The sequence below is a fragment of the Pleuronectes platessa genome, chromosome 6 (genome assembly GCF_947347685.1).
Source record: "Pleuronectes platessa chromosome 6, fPlePla1.1, whole genome shotgun sequence".
Classification (NCBI taxonomy): Eukaryota; Metazoa; Chordata; class Actinopteri; order Pleuronectiformes; family Pleuronectidae; genus Pleuronectes; species Pleuronectes platessa.
In genome coordinates this window covers 15,670,004-15,693,234 of record NC_070631.1, presented here as the reverse complement: position 1 = coordinate 15,693,234, position 23,231 = coordinate 15,670,004, and the positions used below count along the sequence as shown (strand labels likewise).

Below are 23,231 nucleotides of genomic sequence, written 5' to 3'. Positions count from 1 at the left end.
ATTAAACAACATCAATATATTTCCAAGGAAATAAATAATGCTTGTTTACCTCCTCCTCTTTTTCTGTCAGCCTTTCAAATATGTATGTGCTGTGTGCAATCCACCAGCAAGAATTCAGCCCATGTAATCTCGCCAAGGAGAAGTCAGTCAATGTCAAGTCATTTCTGTGCCCGTCACTGAAAAGATGGCTCACCCAAACGGTGGTCCAGGGAACCCTACACGCCTCGCCAATGGTTCTCGATAAAGAGGAAGCAATCTTCCTCTTCCAAATCGTAAACATTAGCCCGGTGAATACACGATCACCTTCACAACAAACAATTCATCATGCTTCTAGGAAGGAGCTAGACAGGATTTTTGCATCTGGTGCATCATCCTGTCTGAACTGGCGCTGTTTCCCTGTGAGTAATGAATAAACCATTGGATTTAAATTGCTGTGCCCTGAGTTTTCACAATATTTTTGGACAATGCGTGACACAGATAGTGCAGCCCAACAATCCTGACAATGCTGCTGTTCGTTTTTTTGTGAGCAGGTTCGAACATGTGTTGGCATTTGGACACCTTGCGCCGGTGGATTTGTCTGCAATATAAAGAAAGCCGGCTCGCAATGAGGCTGCCAAATGTAAGCATATGGCTCATTGTTCCAGCTTTTCTTGTCAACACAGGGTGAGATGTCTCATTATAACATATACAGAACAAAGCACTACAAATATAAGCCCACTGTTGGGTTTGCAAACAAACACCTCATAATATTCTCTGTGCAGCAGCTGAACAGCGTGGCTTCACACAGGAGTGGAACACGAATTAGTTGACTAAAGTTTACCTAAAATGACACCAATTTGTTTGCGCTCAGTTTGTACATTCAGCAAAGCATCCAGCAGCCAAAGCAGGTTTTTTTGTTTGTTACTGAATCTCAGTTGCACACTGTTTTGTTATTTAACAAAGCAGAAGTATTTTGCTTTTCCACAATTATAAAAGTAGACTGCTTTCAATCCAATGGGAATCAATATAATTATATGGAAATCTTTGCTGTCACTTTATGTTACATTTATCCATAAATCACACATTAAGTTGCTTTGTACAATTGTCTGTAAGATAAAAGATAAAACTCATTACGATTCAGTTTGCTTGCAATCCCTGAAATTGGCAACATAATTGAGTAAAATCAAACAAGATGAAAGTAAAATAAAAACTTCATTAAATAAGTTCTCCAAAAGTTGTTAGATTATAATAAGCTACTTTTACTGCACTGCGGTTGTACGCCTCTGGTAACCATTGCAGGAATTCTAGTTTCTAGCTTTGAAAAAAATCATTTAATCTTTAAGTCCAGGTGAAACTGGTCAAAATGTGAAGATATTCCTTAAAGGCAGATTTGAGATATCGTGTTCAAGAGGCAGAATAAGTGTTTTTGTTAAGCTGCCGTGGCCTTCGACCTCAGACCACCTGAAACCAATTAGTAAATCTGTGAGTCTACGTGAACATTTGTGCCAAAGCTGAGAGTATTCTCTCGAAGCTTTTTCACCAAAACACGTTCATGAGGCCAAAACATGTTTTGTGAGGCCACTGTGACCTTTGAACACTCAAATCTAATCAGTTTCCTCGAGGTGTTCCTCAGATGTTACCTTCACAATGCAAAAAATTTGTTTTGTGAGGTCCCAGCGACCTGAACCCTTTGATATAAAAACACTGATCATCCAGTTGAGCATTCATACCATGGTAGTACGTACAAACAACCTTAAAAAAACGAAATGCCCCCGGCCACTGGCTGACGCTGGTGTGGACGCAAAACCAGAACATCTGCATTTCCTGGAGAGAATGTGCTGCATCTGCTGCTGTTATCTTATCGTGTAATGAGTGTCATTTACATAACAGTAAAAACACAGTCACTATACTCTTTAAGACTGATGCTTAATAATCGTGACAGTATGTTACACTGGTGAATTCCATTCAGCCTCGCTGACTGGAAGAGTAAGAAGCCAATCTTCAGACCCCTGCGCAGAAGTTAATAGCACTGGATGCTTTCTCCCATTGATAATGTCATGGCAAGCAAAGGGCTGATCTGAGGCAAACAAAGCACCTTCAGAGAGATGCTCCATTACTCCGCCTGGCAGGGACCCAGCCACAGACAGCCTCTCCACTCTGCATGCCAAAGTTTTCCTTCGCCCCCACAGAAAATTAGGCTCACAGGCCAGAGTGTCCCAAAGTAAAAATGACTCACTCCACTGATCTCAACAACACAAACAAACAGCGAGGAGATCTGAGGGGGAGCGCACAAAACACGACTTCCCCTTCATCCAGATAAACAAGCGAGATGGGGAATCAGACTGCACTTTGTCTAAATTCGTGTGCAGGATCTGACTTCTTCACTAAAACTGAGTGTAACTGATCTGCAGCTACAACTGGTGGAGATTCAAATGTAAGTATCTTCACATGAGAATAAAAAATACAACTTACCTCCAGAGTGCGGTGGCGGGCCACACAGTAAAACCACTCCTTGACCCTCGCGGACCCTCACTGGACTTCTCCTCTGCGTCTTGAAGTTCTCCAAGTCTGTTTTCCACAACACAAAAGCAATAACAGGAAAAAAATCAATTCCTTCTAGAGCCGTAAACAAACAGAAAAGAAAATAAACATGGCGAGCTGTGTACAGAGGTAAAAATGCACTACAAGTCAGATCTATGGCTGCTCAATAATTTCACACTGACCAGAGTTCAACTGCGACATGTGATGCAGAACTTTTGCATATTTTCATGAACCACTCGTGCTATGTTTGCATAAATGCAGACGTGGTGCTATAAAGTCCCGACCACTTCTGACTGGAGCAAAAAGCAATTCCTCAAGTATAAGTCACACATGAGTGAATTTAATTGGAACTGCACATTGTTATCACTTTCTGTGTTTCATCCAGTGCACACAGACCAGCAACAATTAAATGACTAAGACTGAGACATCATTTGTATGGAGACCGATTACTTGTTGACAACCTGCCGAGAGAAAGCGAATAGAGACGGCGATCCTTGAACACTCTGGCTTTTCTCGCCTGCTGCGGCTCTTGTAGATACGGCAGGCAGCGCAGCCAAATGTGCAGCTGCCGTATAACAACATAATCAAGACAGAATTCAAGAACGGAGGGAGAGAGAGAATGCAAAAGTGACAGATCTGGTGTATAAGCACAACAGGGCGGCCCTCTGCATATTAAATCATAAGTACACGATCTCTGCAGACTCCGTCAGCAATGGAACACAGCATCCAGCAAAACAGCGTTTCATCATCACAATTGAAAACAGCTCTTCTTTGTCTTTTGCTCACAAGCGAATTACGTGAAGCTCCTACTTTACTTCCCAAATTAATGAATAGATCTCATATTCGGTGCCGACAGATTGAGTGAATGCCTCAGTGGCCAATTCTTAATCTATGGATGATCCATGGTTAACACAAAATAACATCCTCTCTGTGCATGAACAGATTTGGCACAGTTAGGCTCCCTCAGCAAGACATCTCTAAATCCCCCTAGAGCTGATGAAGCTCCAGAGTAAATGTGAGGAATCTATTAATTTACCACTATCCCATATTTACGCTATGTGTGTGCCAGTCTGACTTCACGCAATTTCACATTTTAAAGTTGTTAATCACAGTATAAATTAAAACACACAACTGGGGAAATGATAATAAGTTGCTGTTGAAGGTTCCCTGCTTGCCATTCGAGCAAATTAAGCGTTGGCTCTGTCCTAACATCCAATACTTGGTAAAGACCATCGCTCACAGTTATAAATACACTGGTTTTGTCGATCCAAGAGAGACAGAGATAAATTTGACTTAACATCCAACATTTTAATCATATTTTTAATCTGCTTTATTTAAAGATTTTGACACCAACAGCTAAAAAACCATAGAAGTAAAGCCATTTGTGCATGATAGTTAACCAGCAGGAACGATAGGACATTTAAACTATAGCAGCAGAATGGAATCGAGCCATCATTACCTCCGTCAAGGTGGTTATGTTTTCACCCCTACACGTTTGTTTGTTGGTTGGTTTGTTTGTCAGCAAGATTACACACAATATGTCTTCATAGATTTTCATGATACTTGTTTGAAGGATGCAATATGGGTGAAGGAGGAACCCATTAAACTTTGATGTAGATCTGGATCATGGGGTGGATCCAGGGAATTTGTTTTTCAATTTCTTAAACTACTTTTTTTTTTTTTTCATTTTCACTGTTTTCCCAGGGAATGTTTCATTGGTATGATGAGTGCTGATTAAAAAGATCAGGCACATTTAGGGAACTGATGTCAGAGTAGGTCAAATTCGTTGGAGCTCGTCATACAGGCCCATCTCCATTCAAAACCACAAGCGTAACCCTGCTATGATGACACATCATCTGGGAAATGTCCCATGACGATAAACATTTCTATCTGAATTGAAGTGATGGACATTGTGAGTGACACTGCCTTTCGCCCAGTGCTTGAGCTATGTCACAATAGGTCGGCTAAAAAGGAGAATGTCTTTTCATAAGCTGCTTTTTTTTGTACCTCTGCCCACATAGTGTATGAGCTTAATAAGAGAGATAACTAGATATTTGATGACTTATTAAACTATATAGCTGCTCTGGCAGGGTTCAAATCCCAGTATGCAGTTACTGGAGCATGGATTTTGAAAGGTTTGATCAAGTGGTTTCAAGTTATTACTCTGCACACTGTCGCCATGCCAATGAATGTTCAGAAACACACACTCTCTACAGTGGGCTATGGACAGCAATTTCAGGCTTGATGCAGATGGCACACTATAATAAAACCAACTTTGTGTGTGTGTGTGTGTGTGTGTGTGTGTGTGTGTGTATGTGTGTGTGAGATAACATTTTCTACATATATGACATATGTCAGAAAAAAACGTTAAATATATATATAGCTAAAATATGGGAAGAATATTGGATATTTGAAAACCAAACAGTGAAATAACCTTTTTTACTGAAAGAAGGATATTTTTCATGTAGTTTTGAACTGGTAATGCTGGGATATGTTTTGAACGGCAAAATGATTTCCTATCTGAATTATGTTTATTTTGAAATCATGTAAACAAACTATATATTTGGACAAAAGCGTCAGCTAAATGAAATGTTATGTAATGTAATATATGATTTAAGTAATTCAGATGCGCATGCTAACATGGTTCTCTTCTTTAAAATGCTACGAAACAACGCTGACATCAGTCATCCGCCCTAAACAAGTGTGTGTGAGAGGAGCTGCTAAAGGCTCTGTCGGAAAATGGCACACATCAAATCAAACATTTTACCGTAATGAGACATATCGGGCCAGACATCTCCTCCTGCTTCGGGTGATTTTGTCCCTATACCCGTTCTGTCAGCTGGTACTATAAACGACACATAGACTCAGATTGAACTCTTTTCCACCAAAGCAGGCTCACATTGTCGAAAATATCCCGAGCTGCTCAACTCACGCTGAGAGTGAAGCTCTCCTGATTAATATTCCTTTGGAGTATGGCGGGGCGTAAATGAGCTAGACACACTAAAAGCCAACAATGCCTGACAACCCAGGCTGTTCTGCACCCTGTGGATCATCTTATCAAGCCTATCATGGCTCTGCACCTCCGTGTGCTTCTTCATGGCCGGGTTCAGGCTATTTTGAGTGTTTTCAGATCCATGAAATTGGATGTGAATTTGCATTTATTTGGACTTGCTACTCCAATGTGGCCCATTGTGGGGAATGAGAGGAGATTGCAGGAAAGGGGAAATTGAAGCCATTCTGTCGGAGTTTGAGCTTGAGAACAATTTGTGATGTGGTTACATTTGTCTCCTCGCCATTGGACAAAAGGGAAAAAAAGACCTTCAAAAAACTTTCTTTATATGAAGTTCTTCAACTATGGTTAATTTGCTTCCATTAAGCTTCTGTCTTAATGAAAAAAGGGTTATTTTGTATTTCTGATGTAAGCTGAGCAGCGATAGCAGGATCGGGGTAAAACATTTATAAACTATGAGCTTTTCATACTAACAAATAAAAATAGTAATTAAACATGAATAACATTCAATGTGAAAGTAAAAGAAACAATTGCACAAACTCTAATTAACATCTGATAAAGGATCTCCCCATCACTACCTTCAATTCTACATAATGTTAATTTACCAGAAGCTTAGCCCAGCAGAGCCTCTAAAAGGAATTTGGCCTTTTTAATGTGATTTCTGATTAACGGAAGGGTTGTAGAAATATAAGGAAAGAGCCCTGGAATCATTTAGACTTTTTTTTATCTTCACTCACTAATGCCACCATTTTCAAAAAAAAAACTTTCACCTTACCATCTACCTTTTTCTCAATTACTTCAAATGTGAAAGTGCCTTACGATCTATCAAAAATTCAATAAGCAGGAAACTGTAAGAGGTGGGGTGCGAAGGCAGGAGGTGGTTAAGCAGTTATGTTTTAAGGAGATTCTAAATCGATTCTCACAAAGTTATGTTATGTGATTTGTTTCACTTTTAAATCCCTTATATCTTTTGATGGAGCTGTTTTTACCTCCACCAAGAAATACCAGTCCGTGTGTTGATTTGTTTGTTTGTAAGCAAGATTATACAAAAAACACAGCTGGACCGATTTCCATGAAACTTGATGGAAGCATGAGGTATAGATCAGAGAAAAAACATTTTTTTGTTCACTTTCTTTAACAATGTAAGATAGCGTGCAACGTTTTCCCAGAAATAATCCATGGATCTTGTTGAAAAGAGTTAGACATGTTTGGAATCTAAAATCTCTGAGTGAGATAAATTTGGTGCAGCCTGATTGAATTTAAGGGGACTGCCTTTGAGGAGGTGTGTGCTCTACTGAGTGCATTTCTACTTAGGAGATCGTCTTACCATGCTGTCCCTGCGCACATGAAACCTTTTGGGGGTCTAGGTTCAAATGAGGTGCTATCATTTGTAGTGTAGTAGCAGCAGCAGCAGTAGTAGTGTAAGTAGTAATACCTAACATGGATGCATTTTGCACGTTAGGAACAGTGAGGAAACTTGCAAAAGTAAGAAAATAGCAGTTACTCCACCAAAAGGTGAGAACCACTAACCTTATTCTACTAAATCCTGTAGTGGACACAGTTATCTATGCGAGGTCCCATCTGAAAAGCTACATTTTGTGAGTAACTTTGAACTTACTTGTTACTTAGAGTCATTCACAGCTAGCCAATATAGCTAACATGTCGTGTCTGTAGTCTTTATTGAATACGTCAAAAGGTACAAGTCTAGTCCATGAAACCAAAAAGCTGCCATCAACAAGTTGTTATCATTAAAGCAAGAATATACGAAAAAACTGCAATGAATATTACTGATGATGATAAAAATCATCAGTCAGCTTCCCTGCCCTCTCCTCTCCCTCCTCTGTTCTCAGAGAGGCGTCTCGCAGTGAAGCCCTAACAGTGAGTGACACATGACATTTGAGCAGTGATCAACATCAAAGGGGCCTAATTCTTACACAGCCCGACCGCTGCTCCCTCCTGACAATTACACCGCCGCCGTGAAGCGCAGCGTTCAGGAGATGTCCACCGCCCTCCTCCCTGACGGATGATTACAGACCCAGATTGAGCACTTAGCATCCCAGCGCTGATGAGAAACATTATTGTCCCTTCCTCAGATGCATTTCAGCTGAAAACAGACTTAATTTTCACCTGAGGAAACATCAATGCGTAAGAGCACAAAGCTAATGGAAATGAGAGACGGAGAAGAAAAAAAGAAGAGATAGAAATCTTGCAAAGTAATTATACAGATAAGGCAGTTAGGTTCGACCGGAGCCAGTAGGAAAAAATACAAATGAGGTGCAATTACGGGGCTGAATTTGATAGGAGGAAGCACGAGCACCGAGATACAAGGGAGTTGCGTCCTGCATTTCTTTCATAAATACAGCAATTTCATCCTTCATTAAACACGGTGTGTGTTGTGTGGCTCTATAAGCAGCACGGCATCTCGGCTGCAGCATGTTTCCTTCTCCAAGATCAGACATCCAATACACTCTGCTTATAATGCAGGCCTTTGCAATCTGCTGTATGATGTTGCATCTTGCAGTGGTGCAAATCCTTTCACTTACAGCTAAAAAAATATCCCTGGGAGATTAGGAAACTCAATCTGGTTTGATAACCAACTAGATTATTCCTTGCAGCGGTCCCTGCAGGCGAGCAGAACCTTTTAAACATTTAAGTCTGTATTGTCAACAGGATCAGGAACCTTTATACGTTTAGAGGTTTAAGCCCCGACCAGATGGTAACAGAAGCTGTTATATCATCCATCTTTCAGGGGATTAAAATGTAGGCTACATCAACTTTTATAGAGGGGCTGCACACTCAAGCAATACAAGTGAGAGGCAGGACATTATATGTTGGCACAAATCTAAGACACTGATCTTCCGTCCTTCATCAGAATGAATATTTTATTTAATATAAAAAAAAACACAATGTTGTAATCACTGTTCTGCATCTGTTTTCTGCAGTTGGGACTAAAAGCTCTGGTTCTAGGCTTTCATGCCCGGGCCGCACTTGGTGCTTGTAGAGCGCTTGACGGCTGCGTAGCTGATCTGCTGTGTCTAGCATACGTCTGCTGTTGACACGGGGAGCGTGTCTGCCATCTGCCTGATACGGAGCTGCTACGTGAGGATTCTAAAACTGCTCCATTTACTTGAAAAAAAGTTGGTTTATGTACTTCACTAAATACCAGGATTCTATGGTATTACACTGTGCATCTTCTGGTCTTGCAGAAATTTCACAATAAAAACATTGTCAAAACTAAAGAATGAATTCAGTCAACAGAAACACACTGGATTTCTTTACTTTGAAGGAGACATGTGGCTGTTCTGACCAGTTAAAATGGGCGCCAGAGAGAGCACATGAGACGCTTGTGCATCCAGTGCAGCCGGGGCTTCAGATTTGAAAAGATTAGGAGATGGATGTTATTGTGGATCCTTGTATTCCCTTCATTAATGGTCCTTAACCTGGTTCTTGTCTCATGAAGTTATTACAAGAGCCCCTTAGTGTCATATTGAGCCACTCTGAGTCCGTTACAAATGACACCACTGACTCATAACAGGCTGCTCCTCCAATGAATTATTCCCTTGACCTGAGACCCGCTCAATCACCCGGCACACTTAATTAAGTTAAACCAAGAGCAATAAATAAGATGTATGACATATCAGCACCGATGCTTGTTCTCATCCGTTGACAAAAGCCGCAGGTTCCAGGTCAGGCCCGGGCGATGGATGAAACCAATCACAGTGACATGCAGCTTAGGTCAGTACTGGGAAACTAATTGGAAATGTGAATATGATCAACAGCCCCTGAGCAGCCCAGGACACAGATTTGCCCTAAACATGCTGAAGATTGAATGGTGCTTTGAGACAAAGACGCGGCCAGCAGTGGCGAGATGGATACCTCTGATTCTCTCGCTGCCCAGCATCATCTCCCTGTCTGCTGCGGCAGAGACACAGACATCAGAATTCAATCTAGCTGCACCATCTGTTCACAGATATAAGGGCTGTCATTTGATATGGGCTGCCCATCAAGAGTGGAGGCCTCAAGTTCACCTTGCCATCAGAGAGGCCTCAGACTCAGGTCTTATAAAATGTGATAGATGGAGGCTGTAAAGCATCAACCACACTGGGGTCTGTCAAGGCCCACCACACAACAACGCAGTCTTCATCACAAGGGTGTGAGAAGTTTAAAAGCACCAGACAAAGTAAACACCGGCAGAGGAGCTTTAATCATTGTTAAAGAAAAAAATTAAGTTTTGCCATTATACGACTGGATATGATAATGTGAGTAACTCGTTTTCTCATTAGTAACCTTAACTGTATCGGCCTACTGTAAGAGTCTCCTGTCGCTGGTTGTTTTTTTGTTAGTGAAGATCTGACAACAAACAATTTCCAGTGAATCCTACTGGGTCATTATAGTTTCAGTGAACCAAAACGTCTGATGCTTAATTAAACTTTTACTTTTTGAAGCAAACAAAAACTGAGATGAACTCAAAAAGAGCTGAACTCGGTTTGAGGTGAACGAAACTTAACTGAGGTGAAATAATAAAACTGAACGTAACACAGATTGTTTGTGATAATAAGAATAATCAATATCGAGGGTTTTGAAAATTTGTGGTTACAAGTAACAACACGAGTAAAATACAATGATCCTGATTAACGTGTTGAAAACTGTTGTTGGCAAACAAACTTGTCTCTTGTGTAATTTCCCTGCACTGTGATAGCTATATCACATTACATTTTTTTATATTCTATCGCAGAGTTTTGCTCTTTGGCCAGTGTTTGTAATTTTCCTCGCATAAATTGTGTTAAAAACGGCAATTAACTGTATTTTTCCAAACAAACGGTCTTTAAATTTGAAAGAATTTATTTTCACAATCGGACTGATATGACAATTTTGATTGTGATAACCCGCCCAAGCTTAAAGTTTCCTGCTTCGATCTAGCTAGTTAGGGAGAGGGCTACAGAAGTCAGATAAGGTCACTTCATTTAAACTCCACACCCTCTGATTTTCAAACTTGTAGCCCCTGCAGACGCATTGAATTATCCATCACTTGAGGTAAATCCTAAAAACTCTATCCACATCTATTTTTGTGTGTAGTAGTGCACCTCAAGATGTGTGACCAGACTTTGGGAGAATTGCAAAACCAGTGTACGTTCTACTTACATGCTACGTGCAGACTGGACTCTCTGCTGACGATGGTTCCAAAAGAGTTTGATGCCTGGCACTGATAGACGCCGACATCTTCCTCTTTATTCAGATGGCTGATGTGTAGGTTTCCTCCCATGAGAAAGTGACGTGACCCTGGTCTCGGCAGGATGAAAGAGTCATTGAGCTTCCACCTGTGAATGGAAGCACGTGACACACAACAGAAAGTTCAGGTGCCCTGTATTTTGAAATCCCCACGTGCCTGGTGTCAGAATAATGATATCAGACGGATGCTGATGCAAAAGGACTGAAGTGATGTAAAAAAGTGACCGCCCAGTGGCCTAGGCTATTACCAGACATTATTCTGGTGAAAGCAGGCATGACACATGCGGCTGCACAACGTCGGCAATCAGCAGCAGGTCATTTCAAAACACATAATTTTAAGTCCAGCCGGTAGTCTCATTAAACACAAGTCAAATTCTGCAAATTCCTGTGGCATTTCCCTTATCAATGCCCGTGAGGACTGTACTTTCACCGGCAATCAAAGCTATTCCCTCCAAGTGATTATCACATGGGGGGGGGGGTTGGAACCCAGGTACCAGCACTGCTCAAACAAGTTGGCTACAGGCAAAGCACGGGATAAAGCCACCTCCTGATTGAACCTCTTGTTTACGTAAATACACCAGTCCAGTGATTTTCCAGTGTGTGTGTGTGTGTGTGTGTGTGTGTGTGTGTGTGTGTGTGTGTCAGAGAGAGAGAGAGAGCAGCAGAATGTCTGTCTCTGTGGCTTGATTTAGGAAGGCCTGCAGTTGTTCACTTTGCATAATTGCGGCTCGTGTTCCAGGAGGACCTGCTGCGTTGTTGATGTCAGTTCAACCAAAGTCTGCATGTGACCATAACTTCCTAAATACTTACACAGAGTAAGAAGTTCTGTTTACATCAACTGGGAACGACAAAGGGCTTAAAAAACACACGGAAAGCATCAAACTCCTCGATTTTGTTTAGCAGAAAAGTTTCTAATCATATTCTGGTTCATTTAATGTATTCAGCTGCTTGTGGAAATTGTTTGCATTACACTCGGGGAAAGTAATCGCGCAAGTACTTTCATTCTCATACAGGGAGCGAATGGAATGAGATGAGAAAAAAGTAAAGGCATAAACATGGTCTAACAAGAAAAGCGACATTTGCAAAAGGAAAAAGGTTTTTTATCAAATAAACAAGGTGCAGTTCGGTTGACTGTTTGGTCTTAATGAGATATTCACAGCTCTCTGAGGAACAAATAACAATAACTCTGAGGTTTCAAGCTCATCTTAATGCTCCTCGTTTTTCCATGGGTAAGATTTAGACAAACAGAGCAGGAGGCAGGTTTGACGAAGAAAGAGAACGGGGGGGGGGGGGGGGGGGGGCATATGCAGCAGAGAGGTGCTCAACAGCAGCTTGGCTGATTAGATTGATTTAGTAATTTGGTGTCGCAGCTGGAACAGTTCCAAGGGCTCCAGATGAGGTTGAATCCAGGGGCCATGGTGACAAGCTCTATGTGGCGGTGGTCGTCGGGTAGTCTCAGATAAATTAATTTGTCCTTGGCGCCCCTGAAATAAAAGTGGTGTCCCACTGCTGAACACTCACAAGGTCCCACAACCTTTTTTCAAAACTAATTTCCAAAGTGGCCACAAGTGACCTTTATTTTGAAAAAACAAGCTATATACCCATAGCAATGACAGCACTGTGATGTGTGCCGAACGAACAAACACAGCAATACGTCCGTGTGAGTATCAGTCCCATCCTTTCAAAGGGATGAAGGAACGACACAACAGCTTGTCATCAATCTGAAAATCACTTCTTAATGATGTATATAAACTCAAACAGTTGGTGGCACTCTCTGTAATTAAAGAGGTAATTAAAGCAAAATTAATTTGATATGGAGCCGGGCACGCTCTCAGAACTTGAACTCAGAAGGGGGGGAAAAAACTTTCAGATTCAACTCTTAAATTGGTTGTAATTTTTAAAAAAGTGGGACTATCTGGACAGTGAAAGAGCGACTGGTTGCTTAATAAGTATTCCAGCTTGTCCAAGTGATAAGATCTTGTACATTCATTTCAATTTGTGTCCATTAGGCATAGCACCAAGGATCTTCAAGCCACATTAACGGCTGCATATGCTGATGTTATGAGAGATCGTTTCAACCTATTACACATTAAATGCTTGGCTTTGCAATTTGCATTTAATTACACTGACAGGAGTACAACATCTATGTGGCCCCATTTGATAGATTAAGAATTAATAGTGTGTGCGCTTGATGCACTCCAGATCATCGCTGGCCATTTGTTTTAATTTGTCATCGTTTTTCGCAGCCGAGGAACTGGACATCAATTTGCTTCTAACACAACCCCCCCGGAGGGACGGCTCAACCACACAGGGTCAGTGCTCTGAATAAAGGCGGCGAACAGCTACTGTTTCCCTGCACCTCCGTCTATCAAGCGATTTGTGTAACGATAACCTCCAGATCTGATGCCCGGTGGCACCGTCTGTGCAGCCTTTGACAGCGATTCTCTACATGAAGCATTAACTGTAGCAGGCCCGAAGCAGAGATATGGAAAGAGATCTTGCGCCGCATCTTTTCTGGTAAGTGAAATATACTCCGCCAGTTGTTTTTTTCATTCTTCTTCATCTTCTTCTTCGCTCCATCTCTGTCATGATGGCAGCCAAGCTTTGGTGCGAGATTATCTGGGGTCACTTGATCTTTTCCAGTGGTCACTGATACTGATGACAGGAAGCTCTCCAGCCGATCAATGTCATCCAACAATGCAAATATATGGCGGAGGAGCAACTCAGGCTAATTAATCCATCATTCTCAAGTTAACCATGACTGACAGCGAGGCTAAGCACTGCAGGCGGCGAGCAGCAGCGAGCCATAAGGTCCTCGAATCCCCGTGTTTTCCCAGGACAATGAATTCAGTCACGCTCAGGTTTTTAGTACAAATGGTGCACTCGAAAGCTCTGGGGTATTACCTGAAGGTTCAGCGTAACAAAACCAAAATCCACACAAAAGTCACGTGTATCAAATTATGCCTGCAAGTGTTACCTGTAGAAGGGCAGGGGGTGTCCCTGGGCCTCACAGCTAAACACCACCTCTCTGCGGTTCTCGCCAGCTTGAAGGGGGAACACCACGCTGCCAGGTTGTTTGGTGAACACAGGCCTAAGCTGGACTCCACTTCCTGTGTGGGGAAACAGAAAAACAAAATCAGCTTTGATATTCTGCAGAGCGGGAAAACCAACTTTTTTATACATATAAATAAATGACTTAAAATTTACAGGAAGCAAGAGAGCTCTGCTCTTGTGGCGCGCATGAGAAAGTTGAATCACTTTATAACTCTGCGTGGCGCGGATCTACATTTTTTACATTAGTCGTAAAAAGAGAAACTTGCCAGATCCCAGAGGTACTGCATAATCAGCTGTTAACCTTCATGCAATTTTAATTCAAACATCTGAGTGTAAAGACTTGTCAGAGGCACGCTGCACTGCCGCCACGCGTCAGCACTATTTTATCTAATCCCTTCAAACTTATCACCACTTTCCCCAAGGGATGTCTCGCACTCACACAACAAAGACTGAGAGTAATAGGTTCTCATTCTAAATGATCCTCTCGTCTCAAACATTAAAATGGTCTCCTTTGTGAATCATAAACAAAAAGAAGCCTATCATTTATCAAGTAGTTTTCAAAATGCTTGAGTGACGGGTTGGTTTGTGTTTTTGTGTCTTGTCATCGATCAGGTTTTTGTTCTGAGATAAAGGGACAAAAATTGCTTTTATTTCAAATTTCATCCCAACTACCCATGGTTATTTATAATGCCATCTGTTACAAGAAATCCCCAGCGCTGTCTGTAAATTGCTTTGAATTTCATTGTAATTCACTGTGCATATATGCAGCGTGGACTATGATTGTCATTATCAACAGTAAATGGTAAATGGTCTGTATTTATGTCGAGCTTTTCTAGTCTTGATGACCACTCAAAGTGCTTTACAAGACAGTTCAGTATTTTGCCCATGGACACTTCAGCATTCGGAAAGGGGGAAACAGGAATCAACCCGCCGACCTTCTGTCTAGAGCAGGGGTGTCCAAACTACGGCCCGCGGGCCATCTGCGGCCCGCCATCCACTTTAAATTGGCCCGCCTAAAAAAAAACTAACAATTTAGTATCACTTAAATGGTACTTAATTATAGCAATTTGTAGTTTTGCTCTATTTTTGAAGAAATTGTACTTTCTTGATTATGTTTGTTCTGGGTTTGTACCCTTGAATGCACTATTGTAAGTCTCTTTTATTGATAAAAGCCTCAGCTAAATGAAATGTAATGTGATGGACTATGGCCCACTGTATTGCAGCTGTCCCTCAGAACGCCGCCACGCCCCCCTGCCCTGGAGCAGACTGTTGACAGTGGGGTGTGAGTGGCACAACATTATAGCTTTTGTTGGATTATTTTCTTCACAGAACAAAGACCCAGGCAGCGGCTTGTTGTGCAGGCAAAGCCCACGGTGACCCATGGGGCCGTTAACACTTCACTGGAATCAACATTTCTTTCCGTGATGAAAGGGGAAATCACTTGGATTCGTCAGAGCACATTTGCATTTCTGAAATGGTACAGAAGTGGGAAGATACCGTAGCCAGGATAACTTGGATATTTGTATGAGAGGCAGGTAGCTCTTTCAAGTGTCTTAAACCCAGGGAGGGCAGGCTTATCCTCAAGACCCAAAATAATTCTCTGAGAGGGTGTGATTGTTTGACAAGGGATCTTGTACACTAATTGTTCCTCTCCACAAGGATACACTTCTCAGAACGACACACAGAATAAAGAGACCGCCTAATTATAATCTCCGTTAGATGAAGCGTGTCCTCTGAAGCACCGTTGAGAGATGATTGATTATCCGAAGACTTTTCTTGTATATTCAAACCCAAACCCTCCCATTGTACACAAGCTTGTCTGCAGTAAACATGATATTAATCACCTTGGATAAATAATTTCAGGTCACGAACATTTCCATTCCACATATTTCCTCATTAAAGGATGGCAATTCAGGCCCAAAAAACTAAACCAGCCCGTTATTTATTAATTAACTGTCTCTGAGCAGTTTAGAGGTCAGAAACAAAAGTTTAAAATTAATCAAGGTGTATTAACCTGTATAATTTATTCAGCCGTATTATAATAATTGAAAAAACTGCACAAAACCAGGGGAGGGCGATATGAGAATATCAATATATATTGCAATATAAATTTCATCATTAGCAAAACGACCAAGGCTTAATATCGCTATATAGCTTAAAACCACAACCTTCACTCTGGATCAAAAATCTGTCTTTAAAATTCAAAATAATGTCACATTTAAGGGGGGGGGGGGAAATTATATTGACTTATGTGAAAATGTTCATGTTGAAATAATTTCAGGCCATGTCACCCAACCCTATAGAAAACGTTTGAGCAAGTGGTTATCTTGGATTGCAACTGCACTGCAATACTATTAAATACATACAAATCATTAATTAACAATGTCACACCATACCACATAAAATAAGTTCAAAAACTGGAGTGCAATGAGAACATTTCATGGAGGTTTATTTAATTTGTTTACCTTTATTCTCATGTTTGAAGGTGTTAAATCGTACTGTATAAATAGCGCAGTTTTACTGAGCGGTTCAAAAAGCTTATTTAACTCATCATGCTGATGCAACACTTAAAGCACAAACAACAGAGCAGAAGGATTGCTTAACCTGGAATGTAACCACAAGGACGCCTCATATTAGGTTCTTAATCAAACCGTTAATGGATTGGATGACTTCGATGCTCAATATTCAATTAATGGGAAATATTCAACACCAATATTTGGCTGCAGCCATAACTCTCGGTTATCGCGGCACTCAACTGACCTGATCTTGGGCACCGCCATGGCAACTGTTATGATGACGTGTCAGAATAATGAGAAGGGATTGCGCTCCAGGGGCCGAGCCCGCGGGCGCCGCTCGAACTGATGCAAACTCTCTGAAACTCTATCGTTTCCAAAACAGGAGTAAATGAAAAGTGCAGGAGGGAAACCAGAATTTATTTTTTTTCCTCACTTGCTTTCTGGTAATCAAACACTGAGGTGCTACACACTACAACAACAGTGCCACACAGACTTTGAGAGATTGGCTATTTTTTTTAAATATTTGACTTGACCATGCACACTGCGAAACTTGGTAATGAAAGACAATAACTGATGATCTAAGCAGCAGGGAAGAAATCAGTTAAAGAACCGCAAGTGAAAATCGGATTTGAGTTCCAACCCCGTCCACCCTAGAGCACAGAAAGTTTTAAAAAAATGAAAAAGTGCTCTATCAGAGAAGTGCACTGATCCAGAGTCCTCACAGGAAGTAGACTGCACAATGCTGCAGGACACAGATGGAGGTCATTATGAAAGGATCTTTAATAAAAAGAGGCCGACTCCCCTCTTATTTGTCACCTGCTGCCAGATGGTGATATGTGCAGCCATTTTTTCGAAGGCTCCTCAGACAACACAAGACCCGGCGTCGAGGCCCGAGTGGAAGGCAGACGGAGCTGTTTTGGAGGTTGAAATAAAAACTAATCTCAAATTCAATACTAGCTGACAGCAAATGAATTCCTCCAGCTTACCTCAGCATGAATAAACAGGCACATGGGGAGTTGGCTGTGGGGGAGGTATCAGTCGTTTGTGAGGTCCCAAATCCATTCGTTTCAGCTCAGGGTTTTATGCATCAAATAAAAAAAAGCCAATCTTGCGTTTTAAAGCATCTTTCCCCTCTGTTCAGGCCGATAAGGTACACCTTTAAGGTCTCTCATTCAGGAGCAGCAAATGTTTCTCCAGTGCAGGGAGGGGAAGGTTGGGGTTGTTTGGATCATTCAACCACATCAGTATGTACATGTCTGCCGGATTTGTTTCTCAGGAATCCTTGAAAAACAGAAACATGTAAACTGCCCCCAAAAAAAGTATTAATAATTTAACGTTTCACCAGGAAAATAGCAGAAAGGGAAAACTTTTAAAAGGAGATTTTTCATACACTACTTTTCTTATGATCTCGGTACTGTAGATGTGGTGAGAAGACTTTTATGGATAATACAGTCATACTTAAATAAAACTGAAAAGCTGGGACTAGGGGTGAGCTACGCTGTGCAGCTTGTTAATTAAACTACTTACAATACCAGTGACACAGTTTGTACGGCGAGGGATGAAACTCCTGTCGCACCGTTCTCCAGCTACAGTGCAGCTGAAATAAACACCCGTTGTATTGATGGTATCCAATGCCATGCTCACTGGGGGAAACACAGAAATTGATCAGTACCAACTCCTTACATGGGAAAGACCAATTAAAGCTATTTTTCTGTTGTTGCTCTCTATATTGAATGTCTCCATAAACCTGGGAACATATATTGCGTCTGAGAAGGCCATTTGTCATCTAATTGTAGTAATATCCCTACCTTTTCCTCCTCCAGATTGGCTAGAAGGTTATTTGTCATTTACCAGCTGCTGTACAGTGCGTACTAATGGAAACATTCATCATAGTAAAAAACTGTACCGTAATGTTTCCAACCATAGGAACAAAGAGCCTAATTTGACCATTAGTGGTTTTCATTTTGTGACAGAGCACCGCGTGGAATGGATTCTTGTGTATTGTAGATATTTGTCATGATTCTGCTGTTGCTACCATTAACAATTGAAAAAGGAGCTGATCTTCTGTTGTTGCCTTTTTTTTATTATTTATGGACATTTAACTTGTTTTCCTTATCTTCGAGGTTGTGTTCCTATTTGGTTCAGTTCTCCAATTCCTGTTTTATTTTAAATTCTTGCTCCTTGTGTGTCACCTGTTCCCAATGTGTTTCACCTGTGTTCAGTAATCCCTGCCTCCCTTGTGTATTCCAGTCCCTGTGATTCCCTTTGTAATTGTTTCTAATATTTCTCTGTGTATTTACTATTTGGACTTCGATTTTTCAACCATGCTTTACTTCAAGAACCTTTACCTGGATTAAAATTAATTTTTGTGTTTTCCACTTGAGAACTGCATCCTGCTCTTGATTCCACCTCCTCGTCACACCATGACACTATTTCTTCAAAGATCGAACCTAAAGCCTGACGAGACATTTGAAAAAGTCCTAAATCTCATTTTATCTCATTTGCTCTGATTGATGTTGTGAAATTCAAAACCGCAGCATCAGGAGAAAGTAACACTGAAATATGCCAGAGTGGCTCACACTGCTGCTCCGGGCTACAGGATGTACCCTGTCAAAATATATCAAACTATAAATTACTTTATAATTGATGTGTTGTGTTTAAAATAAATAATACATGGTGCCGATTAATTATTATGGGTCTATAATTTACCCTACTCGGCAAAAACAGATTTAAATTGGATGATTTTACATTCCCCCAGGAAGTGAAAGTACATCCTGCAATAGAGAAAGACTCACTGGGGAGTGTTATCCCCATCACTGTATACACAGAACTTCAAAGATGCAGTAAAATCTTTGCTTAAGGATTCAGGCCTTTGCTGTGTTCTGATGAATCAGTGAGGTAAGTCAATATTTGAAACACCAGTCATCTCTGGGATACACACATGGGGATACAGCGCAAAGTAGAAGCAGTTATAGAAGATTATAATGTTGGCTAGAAACAGCCCCATATTTTCACTCACTATGAACCTGCTTTAAATCAACAAGATTGTGAGCTTTGTCCCAAAAGCATTTACTTGTGGTGACTGCCGGCTGTGTTTTTTTAAAAGCACAGGTTGTCATTTCTTGAGAATACATACTGTATTTATACAAACAGATTTTTGCATATTTATCTCTCAGTGTAACAATTAACATCCAAAGTAATTATTTTTTGTACTAAATTAATTATTTTTATCTCTACCAAGGACGGTGTGTTTTCACCCTTGTCTTGTTAGTTTGTAAATGTTTTGATCGTTTGTTATTAACTAAGATTACATAAAACCTAAATTACGGATTTCCACACAACTTTGTGGAAGGGTGCAATATGGGTCAAGGAAGAATCCGTTCAATTTTTTGTCTGGATCAGGGACTGAATCCAATATTTGACGTGTTTTATTTTTCTTAAGATTCATCAATTTGCTGGGGAATAATGATCTAGATGCTTTTTACAGTTTTTTTCTGTGTTTGTCCAAAGAAGCAAAAATGCCCAAAACCTGGGAAGAGGCTTCGTTAATTTGAACAACTTATGGTTTAAAGTGTTACAAAGTATCTATGACACTACAATTACTTCAGGAACATTAACTGATGAAACAATAATAATGATAAATTAGACTTGTTATCTCTAAATGACCAAGATAGTACTGATTTAGAAGGACTTGAAAAACTATATAACGGTTTACACAGGTTCTAGTAGTACAGTGTGCTCCCTTCATGAACACTGCCATGCAAAGTTACAGAAGTGGCAAAATGAAAACCCGGCTTGGTTGAATAATTTCTTCTGATTAACCAGTATGAAGTGAGCGATTTCTGAACACTTTACATTCTGATCCCGTCACTTAGCTATAAAGAAGTCCTGAAGATTGAGTCGAACCTTAACAACTTGTGCATTACTATTCTAGTACTGTGGAAACCCACTCACCTCGCCGTGGATGATTTCTCTGACAAGGATTATGAATTATTCTCACAGCACAAAATATTTGATTGCTGGTTGGAGCCTTAACAGCAATCTCACTGGGTGTGTTTACATTTCTGAGTCCACTGCTGATAAATTGTAGCCCCTTCGACGCCGACTACAGATGTTTCAGTGATTGCACCGCCGCCAATTATTTTTGAAACATTTCACCTCAAGAGAGAAAAATTAATATTTTGCATCAAGTGATTTATGTGTATAGTTAGTGCAAGTGCAGTAGAAGAAATATGTACAGCTGACATAACAGCTGGGTCTTTACCCCCCTTCCTCATGCTTATTTTTCCTCCTTGACATATTTTAATGCTTTTTATATATTTTGTGTTAATTGTAAAGAAATCCACTCTCCTTCTATTCATCACAGAAAATGGGTCATTGAAAGAAAATGGATGTGTCCTGGAAATCTGTGTCTCTTTGTAAATATAGCCTAGGTGAAAGCCCTTCTGCCTGAAGCCTCCTGATGCTGTGCTGGGAGCAGCTTACAGCGTGAAGGTTAGCTGTATCTGTTTGGGGCAAACTACTTCCACATCTCTCTCTTCTCTTTGCTTCCTCGCTCACTCTCTCTCACTCACTTATTCACACAAACACACAGGCTGTAGAGTACCAGCCCATGCCTCAGGCCATTCAGAACCTCAGGGGGAATGGAAAGGGGGGGTGGGTGGTTAACTCCAGATGAACTCGCAATGGGAATGACTTCCCCCTGGCCTCATTGCTCTCTCACACAGCTGATACCTGCTGTTTAAAGAAAGACAAAAAAAAACTCCCAGGTCTGGGTAAAAAACCTACCAAGCAGCACCTATCCAACACCCTCACACTGCGCTGTTTCTACCCAGCATGCACATCTGCATACTAAAATACTTTCTCAGAACGCAGAGGCTTTGGAGGTCTATCATTATATTGCGCCACACTTGTCTTGCAAGCAGAGCATATGTAATGTAAGCCCATTCTGAATATTAATGCTCAGTTACTCTGTGTTACCAACTGCGACTGTGAGCCTCGAGAGTGAGGCAATGCCTGTGCAACACAATGCTTTCCAGAAAAGATTTGCCCTCCGCTCCTTTTTGTTAAGAACTAATATGCCTTGAATAGATAAATCTAAATGTAATCACAATTGCAGACAAATTTAGAAAACCATATAAAAAAATCACATTTGGTCTCATAGGGCTTAACAAAGTGCAACATACTCTTTCCTTAAACCTCAGCCAGAGAGAAGAAATCAAAATTTTAAAAACCATGAACAGGGGAGAAAAAGAACGTGGAAACCTCAGAGAGCCACATGTAAGGGCTCCCTCTCCCAGGACGGACAGAGGTACAATAGCTGTAGCTGAACACATCAACAAAATATTTAGTACATTTCAAATTATTTATTTTATACATTTTTTGGGCTTGAATCTAGTGTATCACAGACCTCTCTTCGAAGCTTCTATCTGACATCAACACTCTGTCAGGTTTATGGCAGGATTTCCTAAGCTTATATCCGTGGTGTAGCTCCGAATCCCACAGGGAGTCACGGCTCCCTGATGAAGGCCTCATTAGACATCCACTGATGTGTAGTGGATTTAGCGATAAGTGGTGCTAATTGCCATGTAGGCAGATTTAGGTGCCAACGTGCTGCTGTGCTCTTGAAAAAGAGACGCACACACGCACAAACAAACACACAGAAACATGCACGTACGCACGCTATTTATTGTAGGTCCCAGCTGTGAGGAGGGGCAGCTGACATAGAGCAAGGCTACATGAAAGATTAGGCATTCCTTCAAGACACTGTGTTCATGCAACAAAGCCCTTATTCATCTCCTTCTCAGCCTCAGCCTCATGACGTTCAGAGGGGAACTAGCGTTTGACCCTGAACATTTTATAAGAGAGGACAATTAGGTCTCTCATTAAAGTCGAGATCAATGGCAAGATATCTGTACCAATAGCAGTACAATCTCAATTAGGGTAACAATTGAAGTGCTCTTTAAAATGAATGACTGCACATTCCGTCGCAGGGTCTGTCTTTGAGAGAAAAGGAAAACCTGCCTCGTTCTATTTCAACAGGATTTACAGCCTGAAAAGAGTGAGATAGCCCCTTATCATTAAGTGGAAGAATACTGAACAACATGAATCTCTCCTACCCTTTGTAAGAACATTGGTGCAAAGCTTTGGGTGCGCTCTTTGCCCCAAAACCTTTTAGTTTGTTCACCTGACTTGTAAGTGCCATCTGTTCTGATTTTCAAGGCGCCATCACAAAACAAAAATCTATAAATAACAATACACGTAGCCCCTATGCCAACAACATAAAAATGTTTGGGCAGCTTACCTGTCAGACACTCCACCAATGACAGCAGCAGTATAAGTTTCCATGACAACTCCATTTTAATGGTCTCAGGTCAATACAAGCTCACATCCAATCACAGGTGTGTAGAATCCTGGCTTTGTCCTTTGCAGCACTTTCACCGTTCGTCTATAAAATGAAAAGAAGGGGAGGTGAGAAATCTATTAGACATTTATATACAGATATTTGCTGCGAAAGTGATTTTATGATATAAATCGACCGAAAATCCCCCCAAAAGCTTAGCTAATAGCTTTTTAATCTCTGCAAACACTTTGGCGGTGAAGGTGACAATTAATATAAGGTCTATGTTATAATAGGATATTATAAAATCTAAGAGAATAATCAAAAAACGACACCGTCTTGTGATAACACAGAAAAATGGTTTGTCCAACCAAAGCACTTAGAAAATAAATTTGTTTCAGTGTTGTTAACATTGCATAACAGGGATCCTGTGTGCAAGGGGAGCATAAAGGGATTGCTTGCTTGTACTCAGACCTGCTGAGACAAAACAAGAAGCAAGCCGGTTGTCAGACACATCCCTAGCATGTAATAAAGCACTGTCCCGGCTACTCCAGTTCGTCTG

At 40.9% G+C, this 23,231-nt stretch overlaps 1 protein-coding gene across 1 annotated transcript in view; it reads right to left on the bottom strand.

The window, feature by feature from the left end:
• Positions 1-22,688, bottom strand: part of cntn3a.1 (contactin 3a, tandem duplicate 1) — a 65,366-nt gene extending 42,678 nt beyond the window's left edge. The window contains exons 1-4 of the mRNA XM_053425082.1: positions 22,634-22,688; positions 13,737-13,869; positions 10,673-10,848; positions 2,452-2,547 (exon numbers count right to left, since the gene is read on the bottom strand). Coding sequence (XP_053281057.1) covers positions 2,452-2,547; positions 10,673-10,848; positions 13,737-13,869; positions 22,634-22,688 — 460 coding nt within the window. The remainder of the gene's footprint in view (positions 1-2,451; positions 2,548-10,672; positions 10,849-13,736; positions 13,870-22,633) is intronic.
• Positions 22,689-23,231: the final 543 nt, after the last annotated feature.